Raw genomic sequence first — 16,091 nt, forward strand, 5'->3', positions numbered from 1 at the left:
ACGTCGTCATCTTTATCTACAAACTTTGAAAGAGTACATCAATAACACTCTAGGAAAACACTGACGGAGAACAGGACATTTAACATAGACGCTAAATCATAGAAGTGTCCCTAGTGGCTAGGAGCAGTTCATTGTCAGCGTTTTGGAAAAATGTTTTTCGTTTGCTGTTGTGTTGTTTTATTGTGCTAATGTTAATATTTAGTCCCGTGAGTTTTTGTTTTTTTTCCTAATCTCTTGTTTTCGCAGTTCACATGGGCCCGTGTGCAGATCGGGTCGCCAACGACGCTGTGTAGGTGGCAGTATACGCACAGTATTGTAGTATACTACTAACACAGAAGAAGACTGTTACTAATAAAGTAATCCGCTAGAAGCAACGTTTTTGTCCATGTTTCGGTGGAGATTGTTGTTTTAGTTCATGTTTCATTTGTGCTTTTAGTTATATCTTATTTTATTCTGCAAACTTCATAGACAGGTACGTTCATCGTTATGTATTTTTACGGTCTATGTAGCTATCATATTGAATGAGGATTTACAAACACTGCCTAGACATAAACCAGAGTTAATCTCAAATCTGCTGCTCGAACATTCTTAAAACGTCACATAGTAAAATCGATGTTGCGTCTTATATTATTGATTGCAAGGAGTATATCAAATAACGAAGAGTTATTAGACGATATTTTAACGTTTTGATGCTCTCCACGAACGTAGCTTGCTACCGTTTCAGCTGATTCATTCTTTTGAACATACTTCACTATTTCACATTTGAGGACAGGCTACAGGATCGTGGTTTACAAATATTATGCGTTACCATTTGTTATTTTCTGCTTCGGTCTTTCAGTTTAACAGATAGCAATTAACATAACATAGGGCACATATTCATATGTTGAGCTATTCAATAGGCAGATCAGTTTACCTAGCCAGCACTCAAACGTTTTATGCACATTTCTGTTCTGTTTCCTGGACAAAAATATGTGAAACAAGATCACCATATGACTTTAGCTATTTAACAGGGGTATTAAAGTTAAAATATTTGTGACTCTGGCAGTTTAATCCCACAAATCTTAACACAAATATTTTTGTATAGCCTGCATTGACCCACATCCCTATGAACTGCCCCTTCAGTAGTAAATGCCTATGACTAGAACACATTCAACCAAATTAATGGCATAGCAACATTTATTTTCCAAGTCAAGGCTTTATTTTCATATACTTGCTATTCTTCACTGTCAAGATAATGGGTCAAGTGATGCTGCGTTGTAGGCTACACTAAAGTTGCAGAGGATGTGTCACTTTTGCAATTTTCAGGTCAGGTCAAGTTTTGTCATTTGTATAAACATACAGGACATTCATACATTTGAAATGTTTGTGGTGAGGCTCGGGTAACTCCCCTACATCAACACCGGCACTGATGTATGCAACTAATGATGAGATAACAACAATATATTAAATATACAGAATATACAACAGCAGAGTAACAAAATAACAATGTGACTTCAGGAGGGTCCTAAGGAGGAGCCTCCTGCTGTTTGAATATATTAGCCAAGGGTAATCTATAAATAAACTACACTGTATATTAATAATGACTATGTGGAAATGTTCAAGTAGTGGTGTACTACTATCTTGATAGCAATGGTGATAATGCCACAGTGAACTGATACTGGGAAAGACAAACTGTTTCACATACTGTTTAAAAGCCTTATAGCCAAAAGGTAGAAACTGTTCTGGCCTGTATGCTGTGGGACCTCTTGCCAGATGGCAGTACTGTGAGCTGTCCATGTGCTGGATGGCTACTGTCTAGCTGGATCTCTTTTATTTTTCTCAAGCAATAGGACTGATGGATATCCTGTAAGGCTGGGAGTTTATTGCCTATGATGGATTCTATAGTCCTCACTACTCTCTGGAGGACCTTGCAGTGGCTTATACACTATATTGCCAAAAGTATTTGCTAACCCATCCAAATAACTGAATTCAGGTGTTCAATTGTTCAATTCAATTGTTCAGGTGTTCAATTCAATTACTTTAATGGCCACAGGTGTATAAAACCAAGCACCTAGGCATACAGACTGCTTCTACAAACATTTGTGAAAGAATGGGTTGCTCTCAGGAGCTCAGTGAATTCCAGCATGGTACCAGGATTGGACATGTTGCACAGATGGCATCCTGTCATGAAATTTCCTTGCTACTAAATATTCCACAGTCAACTGTCAGTGGCATTATAACAAGGTGGAAGCGATTGGGAATGACAGCAACTCAGCCACGAAGTGGTAGGCCATGTAAAACGACAGAGCAGGGTCAGTGGATGCTGAGGCGCATAGTGCACAGAGGTCGCCAACTTTCTGCAGTCAATTGCTACAGACCACCAAACTTCATGTGGCCTTCAGATTAGCTCAAGAACAGTGCCTAGAGAGCTTCATGGAATGGGTTTCCATGACAAAGCAGCTGCATTCAAGCCTTACATCACCAAGCACAATGGTGTAAAGCACGCTGCCACTGGACTCTAGAGCAGTGGAGACATGTTCTCTGGTGTGACGAATCACGCTTCTCCATCTGGCAATCCGATAGACAAGTCTGGGTTTGGCAGTTGCCAGGGAAATGGTACTTTGTGCCAAGTGTACAGTTTATTGGAGGGGGGAATATGGTGCGGGATTGTTTTTCAGAGGTTGGGCTTGGTCCCTTAGTTCCAGTGAAAGGAACTGTAAATGCTGTAAAGGAACTGTAAATCAAGAGATTTTGGACAATTTCATGCTCCCAACTTTGTGGAACAGTTTGGGGATGGCCCCTTCCTGTTCCAACATGACTGCACAGCAGCACACAAAGCAAAGTCCAAAATCACTTATCCATGTCTTAATGGTGTGGAAGAACTTGACTGCTCTGCACAGAGTCATGATCTCAACCTGATAGAACACCTTTGGGATGAGTTAGAATGGAGACTGCGAGCCAGGCCTTCTCATCCAACATCAGTGTCTGATGTCAATGTGCTGCTGGAAGAATGGTCAAAAATTCCCATAAACACACTCCTAAACCACGTGGAAAGCCTCCCCAGAAGAGGCGAAACTCTTATAGCTGCAAAGGGTGGGCCGACATCATACATCACCTGTGTATTAAAATTGGGATGTCACTCAAGTTCATATTGGTGCGAAAGCAGTTGAGCGAATTCTTTTGGCAATATAGTGTATATTATATAATCCCAGGTTCCCTCCCATGTGATTTAGACACATAGTTTCTTTCTTGCAGACTGAGGTTACCCCTGTCTTCTGTCTTTTATGAAATCTTATCCTGACCCTGCTACAGTCTGGTCCACTGCAAGACTATAGCCCAGATCCAGATAGGAACATAGACCAGGCCAGTTTCCAGTGACTGAGTGACTCACCCTGGACAAGTCATGAGACTTTATTTTGACCTATTTGGTATTACAGACATCCTGCTGTACTGCACAATGATGCAGATGAACATTCCTTCTACCTTGCTAACCTAGTTACTTATCACTAAATGTTCAAACTATTATCATTTTCTTACATGCATGTTTCAAAAAGCCAGTAAATGCTTTCTTTTACTGAAAATGGACATTTTTCAAATGCATTTAGTTTCTGCAAATAAAAGGCATGTTTTAATCTCCTTGTCATGACTTATGAAATAATGATGTTTTTACATAATTGACAACCTTTTATTACAAAATAACATGTTTCATGTTCTCTTTAATTTATAGCATATTTGAAGATGTATGCTACTATCTTTATTTAGTTTTGTAGGGTTTGTATCTGAATTTTACAATTCTAAGATTAGAACCTGTACCTGAACTAGATAAAGTTCTGTATTTTATAGTTTTGTTTAAATGCATGTTCTTAGGACAATTATTAATTTAATTCAAATGGGTCAAACACTATATATAAAATTGACTACTCATCACTAAGTTTATATAACAAGCACTTTCCAGTGATGATTGCTCAAATTGGCTTGTAAGCTTTAAATAAACAATTTAAAATTGCATAGCATGGACAGAGATAATCATAGCACACTACCTGTCTCTTATGAGAAAATTAATGTTGTTTGTTTCATCTCTGGTGGTTTTAATTTTGTGGCTGCTCGGTATAACATTAACTGCATTAATGAGAGAAGCCTATTCGTGCTACAGTAAGACCTCTCAGCTAAATGGGACTTCTTAACATAGCACTTTTGCAAAGGAAATAAACTAAATCTATCTTAGCTGGCTAAAGCTCATTTTAAACTAATAATTTGAAATTGGCTAGCTAATGTTATTTCTCTGATTAACCTTAAATTTAATAAATAGCCATGATGGTTACACCAAAAATGTGACAATGTCTTACTGATAAATATTTTACTTTTTTTCCATTGTAGAAAGTACACTAGGTAGCCAGCTAGCTAGCTACTGTCAGAAAAATTACAAGCATGCTAAACTCAATATAATGTCAACAATTGTACTAATTGTAATAAAGGCACTTAAGAAACCATTTTTGATTGGTGTAAAGATGGGAGCTTTGCCACAAACATTCCAGTGTTCTGCATGAAATTTGAGAGATTTGTGGAGTGGAGAGCAAACGTAGCTTGTGAGCACATATGAGTTTTAAATGTAGAGGGTGCTGTTGAATAGAGAGCTGTTGATTTTTGAATAGAAGTGACATAGTTGAGCTGGATTTCAGGTTTTGACTGAAAGCAGTGTTTTACTGACCCTATCTGAAGGTTTTTACCTGTGCGTTCAATGTTAATAAGTGCATTTAAGATCATTAGCTGTGTGTGCAGTCGAGGGTCTTTTTTGTTGTTGTTGGATTTAGACAGTTTATCATACAGAATGTGGTGATCAGATACAGGTGGGATGGTCTTTTGGATTGTGATTGGGACTTTCTAACTCAACCAGGGAAGTGGCAGTTTAGTTTTCCCTCCATTGCTGCATTGACTCAGCTAACCTTCCTTTGTGAGACTGGAAAAAAATGCAGAGGGTATGTGCAGATTCCCATGTGTGCATTTGATCCGATGGACTAAAAATGTGCTGGTATGCAGACAAAACACTACATGGTGTGTCAAAAAGGTTCAAATCATTTCAACTTTTGCTGCAATGGATTCTGATATAGAGGTACATCAACCAATGGGGAAAAAGGATGGGTGCACTTAAGGAAAGGTCTGATGGTATATTCCCTGTTCTATATGACTCCAAATTGCCATAATATAAAGATTCTTTGAGTCTTCCCACAGCCTGGCAAGGTGTGTCTCTATATAGTGCTTTGTCAGGTTAATCTTGAACCAGTCTAGCCGGGTTTTTGGTAGAGATGCAGTTGGACAATGATTAACTCAAATGTTATCTAGAAATAGTTAGCTGCAATTTACTTGACTGTCCAGCCACATTTTGTTGAACTAAATTTAATTAATTATATGTACCCACAGCTGTGACTTCTTTTCCTTCATGTTTCTCTCCTTAACTCTGTGTGGCTATCGCCAGAAAGTGTTTTTTTTTTTTGTTTTTTTGTTTGTTTTTTTTTTGTTGTTGTTGCAATGGTTCATATTTTTGCTTAATATTTGTGTGGTTCCTGCTTAGTTTTGTATAAAACAATCTCCATTAATGCATTTCCTTCAGAGTCATTTACCTTGTATATAAGCTTTGGTTGTGCATTACATTTAGAGATCACATTTGTGCACATAATTTCATTCGTACCTTCCTTAATTGAGCCATTATTATTAGACATCTCTGCGTCTTCCATTTCCCACTGGACGATTGATACCTCCCAAGTTAGTGTTGAAGATTACATTGCAATTACATTGCAGCATGTCTATACAAAACAAACAAAACTCTGATTTTCTCACTTTGTTTAGCTACTCGATCAGTTGACCACATTTTTCAATTGTGGGTTTTGAATTAATGGTAGCCATCTTGCTAAAAATATCCTGCCAGTAATAGAGTGTACACAAGTCACTTTATGGTCAAATACTTATAAATTACAACATTATCATGTTTAACACACACTCTTTGTCATGTTTGAGGAGGCTAAAGGAAGGAGGAAGCGCTCACGTCCTATTTGGGACATGTTTTTTCCCTACATATTAGCTACATACTTTCTGGTCTTTGGTCAGTATTTTCCCTGCTCTGTTTTTCTCTCAATAATTCTGATGGTGATCAGCCAGTTGATTTAATCCATAAGGTATTAGCACTGAAGGTGCAGTCAAGGTGAGGTAATGAGCTAGAGCAAAACATTTATCATTATAAAAGTTAGTCAAAGCAAAAGGTTTATCACATTACACAGATGACGTACTGATATAGTTTATGGGTCAAAGATTCATTTGCAAGCTTCTTTTTTTATATTGATTACACTGTGCCTAGCACATCTTAAATTGCATGACAATGAATTCTAATGTACTGATTACTGATGTACAGAGGAGGTCATAAAAAGTGTGTGTGGGGGGGGTGTTTTTGGAGCATCGTGGTTTCAAAAAGGTGCCAACTGATGATTTGAAATATTAGATGCTGTAGGCCAAAAACAGTAATAGTTCAATTTGGGTGGATTACAATAAAATAAACAAAAAATAAATAAATAAAAAACCATCATAATCTGCCTTAGTTATAATGGCAGGAAAACCCTGGTCTGCCTCTAGAATTTGCTTAAATGCAATTTCTTCAGTATTTTTAAATCCATTGAATATTTACTTTTTCAATCCAGTAGACTTATTTCAGTAGACAGTTCTTAAAAATATGTATTGCACATAATGCATATCCTACTTTGTAGTATTGCATATCGAAACACTTTGCAATATTTTCTTGCTTATTCAAACTTTTTTAATCACTGCAACATTTTTCCCTTTTTGTCTCACTTTTTTTCCCCCCCTCTTTCTTTAAAATAAGAGATGAGTGAGGTGGAATTGTCCTGCCTAGCTTATGTGAAGATGTACCTGCATGCCAGCCTGTTTCCGCGCTCCAGTGTGAATGGGCTACTGTTATCTTCAAGTCTGGAAGAAGGATCTGTGTGTGTTACTGACTGTGTGCCTCTGCTGCATTCCCATCTCCCGTTGGCTATGATCAGTCAGCTAGCTCTTACACAGGTATGCAGGTCTCATGCATGAACACTCACCATTTTGAACATAAAATTATGTAGATTCAAAGTGGTTGTTTTGTATTTACATTTACGGCATTCAGTAGACACTTTTATCCAGAGCGACTTACAAAAGTGTTCTGCCAGCTTTTACCTTTATTCAAACACAACACAGCAGCATTTGTCATTTTTTTCCAGACAGTACATATTTGTTATTTTATATACATCAACCAATCAGAAGTAAGAACATGTTTTCCAGAAGATATATGAAGCTGTTTGTCATAAACCACGGGGTTTCATGTGAGATGCATAGATGTAAAATAAATCTGAAGGGGAAACTGACAGGTAGTTTAACTAAAGATAATCGAATGTAATTATTATAGGGTTAGGGTTAGCTATTATAGCTAACATAACTTTAACTCTAATATGGCTATTATCTGATGAGTCTTTCTTACTTTCATTAGCTAGCCTGCTTTGCTGTTTGTCATCGTAAAAAATCTTCTGATATAAATGACCAAAACTCCCCTTATAATAATGAATTGCAACAGAATTGAAGATGTGTAATTTTCATTTGTTGCTATGTGCAAATCTGAAGTTTAGGTAACTGTTTATATATGATACACAAGCTTATTTTATGTTTCCAGAAACTCCTCCAGGCCAAAGCAATGAGACAAACATTCTGAAATAAGTACAGGTGTCTGCAGCAACGGCACCATTTAACCAAGTAAACACTTCTACACAACAAAGCACATGCATTTACCTAGGCTGAAATGGTCTGCCTTCTGAAGCAAGATCATATTTGTTTTTTGCTGTTTAAAATAAACATAGTGTAGCATTTTAAAAAGCTGAATTTGGTTGATTATTCTAATAAGAATGGGGGGGAAAAGTGTGATTTTTTTTTTATGAAGGAACTAAAAATTTGAATAAAAAGACAACTGCTGCACCATTTAAGGTGGCACACAAAAAATGTGCAAGAAGCAGTGACAACCTTGTGCTTTGTTCAACTTTGGAAAAGCTGTCAAATGTTTGAAAATGTTCCCATAGATATAAATACCTAATTAAAGCCTAAATTGATTGATTGTTTTCAAATAAATCTGACCGGAATTCTTATTTTATTTTTCAGTCTGTAATGGCAGGCTTTTCACTGTATTTGCCTTAGTGTATATGACTTACTGGGCAGTGTTCATAAACATCATGCACATGCATTTCTAGTTAATAGGTTTTTTTTAACTTCTCTGTACCCATTTTTTCCACACTGTTAAAATCATAAAATGTCTTATTGGAGAGGATTCAGATCACATTTTGTTTTCTGAACTGTCACCTTTTTCACTCCCTCAAGTTTGCTTAAAATGCATAGGAGATACTCAACATTTTTTTCAAATGTATTTGTATGGAACTTTTTGTAACAGGTAAAATGTACATCTTTAATCAATAGTTGATGTGAAATTTAATAATGTTATAATGTCAGCTGCTATGTTTCCTCCATTACTGCTTGTTTATTCTGTAAAAGTTTTGTGAGCCAACTTAGATCTTGTTTCAGCAAATCTTTGGATCACCTGCATGAATATGGCTCAGCATGAATAGAAATAAATGTACATACAGTGTATAAAAATAAATAAAGCACTGTCCACTTATTTTTGAATCCGCTATGTACAGCAACATGGGTAGACAAATAGCTCCTCTCTTACCTTGGATTCTAACTAGAAGACATCAGATAACACAACCAACTCACATGTGTATGACAGTGACTGCCCATTTTATAATAGATGACTGGAAACTGAAGTCATTTCTTTTATACACAGAAGATGAGGCACACTGGAACGATCTTTGCTCAAAAATTGAGTGAAGTCATGTAGGATTGGGGGGGGGAGTAAATATGTGAGCAATCACACAGTAAAAAATGTTGGAATTTTGTAGAGGGCAACAATGGGGTACATGAACATTTAATGTGGTTATTTCATTTTGCTGTTCAACCAAAAATATGTGTAATGCAATAACAAGCAGTAGTTGGACATGTTCAGTGCATGAGACATGTTCTGAGTGATTCTTGAAAAGGTGCTGCATGATTCCATGGAAACATGCCCATTTACCCTGAGCATAGCAGTGGAAAACTTGAAAGGAGCAAGTTTGTAGTTGTTTTTAACAAGCAAAAGTCAAAATAAAAATGACTGTAAATTGAAAAATCACATTATGGTTTTACACATTCTGCTTTCTGGAGGCTTCTCTGCATAGTTGTTCATGGTTGTACAACAGCCATTGAACTGAATCTGGTTTTATGTCAGTTTATCCAGATGTGCAACATTTTTGACATTTAAAATACAAGGAGCTACTGTTGGTAAATATGAATCATTTTCAGTGCAGAGATGGCATGATATACTTATTTAAAACTGATGACATAGCTTATGAAATAGTTGTGTATACCTGAATGAAAAATATCTTTGTGTAATGTTAATCCGTACCCATGACTATTACAATAAGAATATACATTTCTACATATGAATATATGTATGTATGTATGTATGTATGTATATGATATAAAAGGTTGATGAAGCACCTTTGAAATGGTGTACCAAAATGTATATAAATTCTTTAAACTCTACCATCAAAATTGATGCTGATGATGAATCTTTTTCTTCTGTAGGTGGATGTATGGTGTTCACAAACACAGCAAAGGATTGTGGGATACTATCAAGCCAATGCCTGTTTATCAAATAGCAGGTGCTTCATTGTCATTCTCTCATTGTTTGTTTATTGTTTCATTTTAGCCTCCACAAGGAGTTTTTATCCTGTTCCTTTATGCTGTCAAAACCCAGTTATTTTACTTATTTCAAAATTAAATTCATTTTAGTTCATTAAGGTATGTCCCTGACATGAAGTCACAAGTGCACATATCAGAAGTTACATGTCCACATTTTCTCGGCCTGCTTAACACTCATTCAGGTCACTGCCTATAGAGGTGATGTTTTTACTCACTTTTTTAGTTCACAGTGGGTCATACAGCATCCTAAAACGCATCCACTAGTCATTGAGAACTTTATTAAGACCTGGATGTGGCTTGAGGAGGTGGAGAGATGTTTATGGATATGTATTTATAAAGGCTATTTGGGTTGCTGTTGACTTCAGTATTTGTTAACAATGTTAGCAGTTAGCATCTGTTATTCTAAACTAAAGAAGCAAAATATGGACTTCAGACATGTTTTATTGGATCTGCTGCCTCTGGGGTAAGAGAAAAATGACAAATTTGATTTTTCTTTTTAAAAAAAAAACAACAACAAAAAAAAACTTGTGCTGTCTTTACTTGTCCTGAACCTAATCTGGAGAAGAGAGAAATCTCTCCTCAAAAATGTCACATTGCCATCTATAGTTAACATCACACTTGCTGTTATGGCAGCAGACAGCTACCTTTTAGCTAGTGCCTTTAAGCACAGTTAAAATACCTGTGTGGTTGTATTTCACCAAAAAATATTGACACAGGGAATATTGCATGTAAAGGGATGAACAAGTCAAATGTAATAGAAAAAAATAAAAATAAAAAAAAATTATTTATATATATATATATATATATATATATATATATAATGTATGTGTGTGTGTGTGTTAGGTGGACACTGGTTCATTTTGAAGTTTACAATGTCTTACAAATAAGACATTCTTTCTTAATTTTTTTAAATTGTTTTTTTTTTTAATTGTTTTTTATTATTATCTGGGTCTAGGTTTCTTCCTTACGCCATTTCAGTGAGTTTTTTTTCTTGCTAGTCTTGTTCATTAGGAGTCAACAGAAATTTCTATAAAACTGCTTTGTGACAATGTTGTAAAAGGCATTTCAAAATAATATTAATAATACATTTAAAAACTTCAATTATTATTATTATTCTCTATCTGTATCACACTGTGCAAAGTATGTACTTTAGACAAAGTGCTTTTATTCATTTTTCCAATAAAACACTTGCACTTTATCTCTCTTTCATCTCTCTTTCCCCTGTTTTTACTGAACAGCCCTACTCCAGTTGCTTTCAAAATGGCAGAGAAGATTGTGGAGCACTACAGTAATGCAGTTTTACTAATGGTAACTTTTAATATTAAAGTTTTTTACTTGTAATATTTAGTGAATTTTGGCAAACACTGTGAAATTTAACAACACTGGGCTTCATTACTGATTCATAACATACATAGCATAGGGATTCTGAGACATGACATTGCATGCACAATCAATTTATAATGTAATAAACATCATATATGGATTTAAATTATAACCTAAGTAAAATTAATAAAGTACCTAGCAAAGACTACAAGTGGTAGGTTAATTCAACAGATCTCATTTAATAACACTGGGTAATAATTGTAACATTTTGTCCATTTTCTTAGTCATTTTGGGCTGAAATCAAATCTATATATTTATTCATAAATAAGGCTGTTAAAATATTAACAGTACAAACTTGCTGAAGTAAAGCGATGACACTCAGTGGAGGAACATCTTGATGAATATAACAGTAAAAATACTCTTAAAATTTACAATTTATTCCAAAAAGATACTTAAATAAATGTAGCATGTTACTACCCACTTCTTCTCAGTGCACACCCCATGCAAGCAGCAAGAGTGGTTTATATAGTTCCTTGCTTACACCGTTGTACATGATTAGTGAGTACAACTGTATTCATGTGTTCTCTTAGCTTTCTTTGTTACATCTGTAGTTTTCAGTACATGGAAGATGCTCTTATTTAGAGTGACTTACAAGACTGCTTTGTCATTTACTGATCGAATGTATGAGTAGGATTAAAGCAGATATCATGTTTATTTGAGTATAAAGATACAATGATAAGATCACTTCTTCATGAGAATGTACTGGGGCTTTCCTCTGTATAATTAACCCAATCAGTTCTATCGTGATACTTTCCTCAGGACTTGCATGTAGCCTTTTCCATAATAAGCTTGGTCTATGCCATTACAGCACGGTCAAAGACCCATCCATTACTGGTCCTGTTCATTTTTTAGTACTTCTTAGTAGATTAAGTCTTTACACATGGAGAAAAAAGGCACAGAATGAGTACTCCCATTATTTCTTAAAAACATAAAACAACATTGTTCTTATGTTTATTTGTAAGCAAATTGGTATGTATTTCATTCTTTGATGAGTATACATTGATAAATGCATAATACCAAGTTGAATGCCTGTTGCTTGGCAGTTCAAGAACTATCAAAATCAGCATTTTTATTTTTTTGAGAAGATAGAGCAATGAAGGGAAAATGAATAAACAGAAATGGATGGCATAACAGAATTTAGCTTTTAGAGCCATTAAATGTTTTGAACATTCCTAGTAGGCTATTACAATTGTGGCCAATTCTGACTTGGTAAATTTCTCTAGAAAGGTGTGTTTCACATTAAAACGCTCAATTATTTTGTTTACATTGGTAACACTGAATAATTATTATTTTTTTTTTTGCAAAATGACTGTTCCCCTTCGCTAGCTTTAGAAAATATACCGATTATAGAGTATGAAGGAAATGAAAATGGGTTAAAAGGATAAAAATAATTGATAAACTTTTCACAGTGGCAACATAAACTTGGAACTAAAGACCACTGTAACAGATTGAAAACTATGACTATATATGTCAAATCAATTTATTTCTATAGTGCTTTTTACAACAGATGTCATCACAAAGCAGCTTTACAAATGTCTAAGTCCAAGCCACCAGTGAACAAGCCAAGAGCGACAGTGGCAAGGAAAACCTCCCTGAAGCACGAGAAAGAAGCTTTGTGAGATACCATGTGCAGATATATACTTTGTGTCATAAATCAAACATTTACATTAAGTTTGTAAATGTACCTTCAAGGTAGATCAAACCAACTCATTTTTATTTGAAGGGATGAAGGCAAGGACAAAGGGGGTGAGTTAAAAAATGCCATCAGAATGAAATGCAGTTTGGGGCTTGGGGTCAATTGTTAAATCTTTTTACTGTTTGATGACTATAGCTTAAATTCAGAGATTTATAAAATCAGTGGGTTACTGAGGGAGGATGGAGGGATGAAAGAAAGGACAGAAGTGGTAGATAAGTGCCATTTATCTGAAATGAACTTTGGTACAGAAATTGAATCTGTATTGCAAGTGTGATGGGTTTAATTTGAAAATTTAAAGCAGACTAAAATCACTGGGAAGATAGAGGGATGGAAAAAACAAGAAATTAAAGGAGTGGAGGTAAAGAAAATGTGTTGTTACATTAGAACTAAGTATACTAACTTTGGTGGTTATAGCATGTAAAACATGGGAGTGAAAAATTATATGTTGAAAAGTGAAAGAAAAAGAAGGGTTGAAAGTGATAGAGAATATAAAATGCCTCATGTCATCCACAGCAAGTGTGATAGTTTTTGCATAAACTTACTCCACATAGGAGTAGTATGAAAACGTGGTCAGATGGAGAAATAAAAAGATGCAGTTGGTGAATAGCACTAAAAAGTTCAAGCTCCACCAATCATGTTTCTATAACATTTGATGGTTCTAGCTCAACATCATTTGAACAGTCATCTAAAAATTTGCACAAAGAATAGGAAGAAAAATTAGTAGAAGAAAAGGAACAGTAAGTTGACTAAAATATCCAGTGAATATCATCCACCCTCATGCATTACAATATATTGTGCCTTAGCCACGATTATCGCTGAGCTTTTATAAATATAATTGTCTAGTTATAATTTAGTTTTTTATATTTTAATATTAGCATTAAAAATAATCCATACACACTTTGATTTTAAGTAGTGTAATGTGAACAAGCTTTTAAGTGACATATTTATAGTCTTTCATATATTTAATCATTTAATGAATTTTATTCTTGTGTATGTTTTAATGGAAGATTGAAGGAAGAAAGATGTCATCAGGATACCGGGTTCCTCCAATAGTTGTGTATGAGCATAAAGACTCCCGTTGGACCCTAAAAGACAAGCACAAGTAAGCAAATCCTTCTGCCTGTTCTGTTGAATTCTAGATTAAGCACCAATTAATTGTCAAGATTTATTAAAGTAAATAAAAAATTGCAGTCTTCAACAATGATTTATAATATCTACCACCTCCCTCATAGAATAATGCTTCGGCAGTGGGAAGAGACTCGTTCAATTGCCGATCAGTTATTGAAGTCAAATGATCACACAATACTGGTGGATTTTGACAGCCATTTGGATGATATAACAAAGGACTGGACCAATCAGAAGCTCAATGCCAAGATAATGGAGCTTGCCTCACCAGCTAATGGAAACATGTAAATTGGTGTGGCAATATCAAACTCTATGTAACCTTTAAAAAATGATTTTAACAACTTCTAACATTTGTGTATTTGTAATATTCATGTCACAACTACACTTAGTCCAAGTCACTTAATTAAAAGGTATTTATTTAGAACAGAAAATGTACATGAAAGGTTCCACTTTACTAAAGCCTTTTCACATATTGCAGATGTTTAGTACAGAAATGTTCAATCTTCCTTTACAAACCATACTATGCATTGACTAACTATCAGAGTTATGTATCACTATATTATAATTGGGGGCTATTGTTAATATTTATGAACAGCAAGAACCATGTTTTGTTTATAGAATATTTACAATGTTATAATAACTAGAGAAATTTGGGGTCCTTTTGTAAAGTTAAAAATTATGTAATTAAAATTCTGTCCTTGATTATAGAAATTGCACTGCCCTTCAGAGCCCCTTCAGAGCAAATGAGCAAGAGTTGCTGTTTATGATGCAAAAATATTTTTAAAATAATGTAGGTTGTCCACTGTCATACTTATTTTGTATGCTCATGATTGTTATATAACCTTATGTAATGGCATTTCATAGTGGAAACAGTTGTGTAATAATTTTCCTAGAAAAGCTTTGAAATATTTATTGCCATCTTAAATACACTGGGCTTCTTTGACTAGTAGCATGAGTCCATCTTCTCTTATTTGTTTGTTGAAGAGGTGTGAACACAGCATGGAATGTGAACATTTAATGAAAATAACTATATTCCTCAGAATCATTTTCCCTTGCTTGTACTCTGTCTAGGCTTTGATCCATTACAGAATGGAAGGTGGTGTGGTGGACGATTTAATAGTAACCGATTGACAGTAACAATGGCTAAAAGTTATGGTAACAGGTGTGGAGTGTGAAAGAAACAGAACAGCAACACAAAATGAATAATTATCCAGTATATTTATTTGTTATATTCTTGAGTAGGGTGACATACCTACCCAAAATAAAAATGTAAACAAAAAAAGACAGTCACTTCCCTAACTCTCTAATTATACAATAAACCTATACAAACATTGGCAACCAACCATGCACCTGGTGTGTTTTGTACAATAGAGTTTATATATATAAAGACTGGGTAGACACAGAGCTATTAAAAATTTACACAAACTTGGCAGAGGTATCAAAAGAGGCAAGCCAATCTCAAAATCCAAATAACAAACAAAAATACAGCATTACAGAACAAGAGACACAATGAAAACAAAGTGATGCAGAATCACATGGTGACCCTCCAAGACTGGTGAACACAAAGAAGGGCATCCAAAACAATGACTGCATACAATGAGAGCTGCTGGACTCAGAGAAGTAGAAAAGACAGAACACGTCCACTGACTTCACCTAGTTTAGACTGTTCTATTCTAAATTGTTTAAAAGTGGGCTTGACTAAAGGGGTAGGTAATTGCATTTTTAACTTTAGAAGTGCTACAAAATAGAAAATGTATGATACTTAGATTTAAAAAATAATTACTAAGAGTAGAAACAGTGGTTACATCTAGGTGAAAAAAAAATCTTGCCTAAGATTTTCTTAATTTAATGTAGGATTTTCAAGTAATTATTACTTGATCTTTTTGCTGGTCTTTACTAAGGATATCAATAATTCTCAAGTGATTTTAGGCTTTGCGACTAAAGGCATATTACAGTATATAACAAAAAATTACACTTCCTCTTTAGAAACAACCTCACTAAAATCTTAGCTTCTAAAAAGTGGAATCACATTCTGTATGTCCTCATCATTTAGTCCTCATTATATGAACCTACACCCTGGCTAATGTAATTGTAC

The 16,091-nt window shown here is 34.9% G+C and overlaps 1 protein-coding gene across 1 annotated transcript; it reads left to right on the forward strand.

Annotated features, from left to right (window-relative positions):
• The first annotated feature begins 308 nt into the window (after nucleotides 1–308).
• Nucleotides 309–15,338, forward strand: emc9 (ER membrane protein complex subunit 9). Its single transcript, XM_027031948.2, has 6 exons — nucleotides 309–472; nucleotides 6,848–7,044; nucleotides 9,676–9,752; nucleotides 11,031–11,100; nucleotides 13,879–13,973; nucleotides 14,104–15,338. Exons 2-6 carry the CDS (start codon nucleotides 6,850–6,852, stop codon nucleotides 14,282–14,284), a joined length of 618 nt encoding a protein of 205 aa, XP_026887749.1. The 5' UTR covers nucleotides 309–472; nucleotides 6,848–6,849; the 3' UTR covers nucleotides 14,285–15,338.
• The last annotated feature ends 753 nt before the right edge of the window (nucleotides 15,339–16,091 follow it).

This window comes from Electrophorus electricus, chromosome 14 (genome assembly GCF_013358815.1).
Source record: "Electrophorus electricus isolate fEleEle1 chromosome 14, fEleEle1.pri, whole genome shotgun sequence".
Taxonomy (NCBI): Eukaryota; Metazoa; Chordata; class Actinopteri; order Gymnotiformes; family Gymnotidae; genus Electrophorus; species Electrophorus electricus.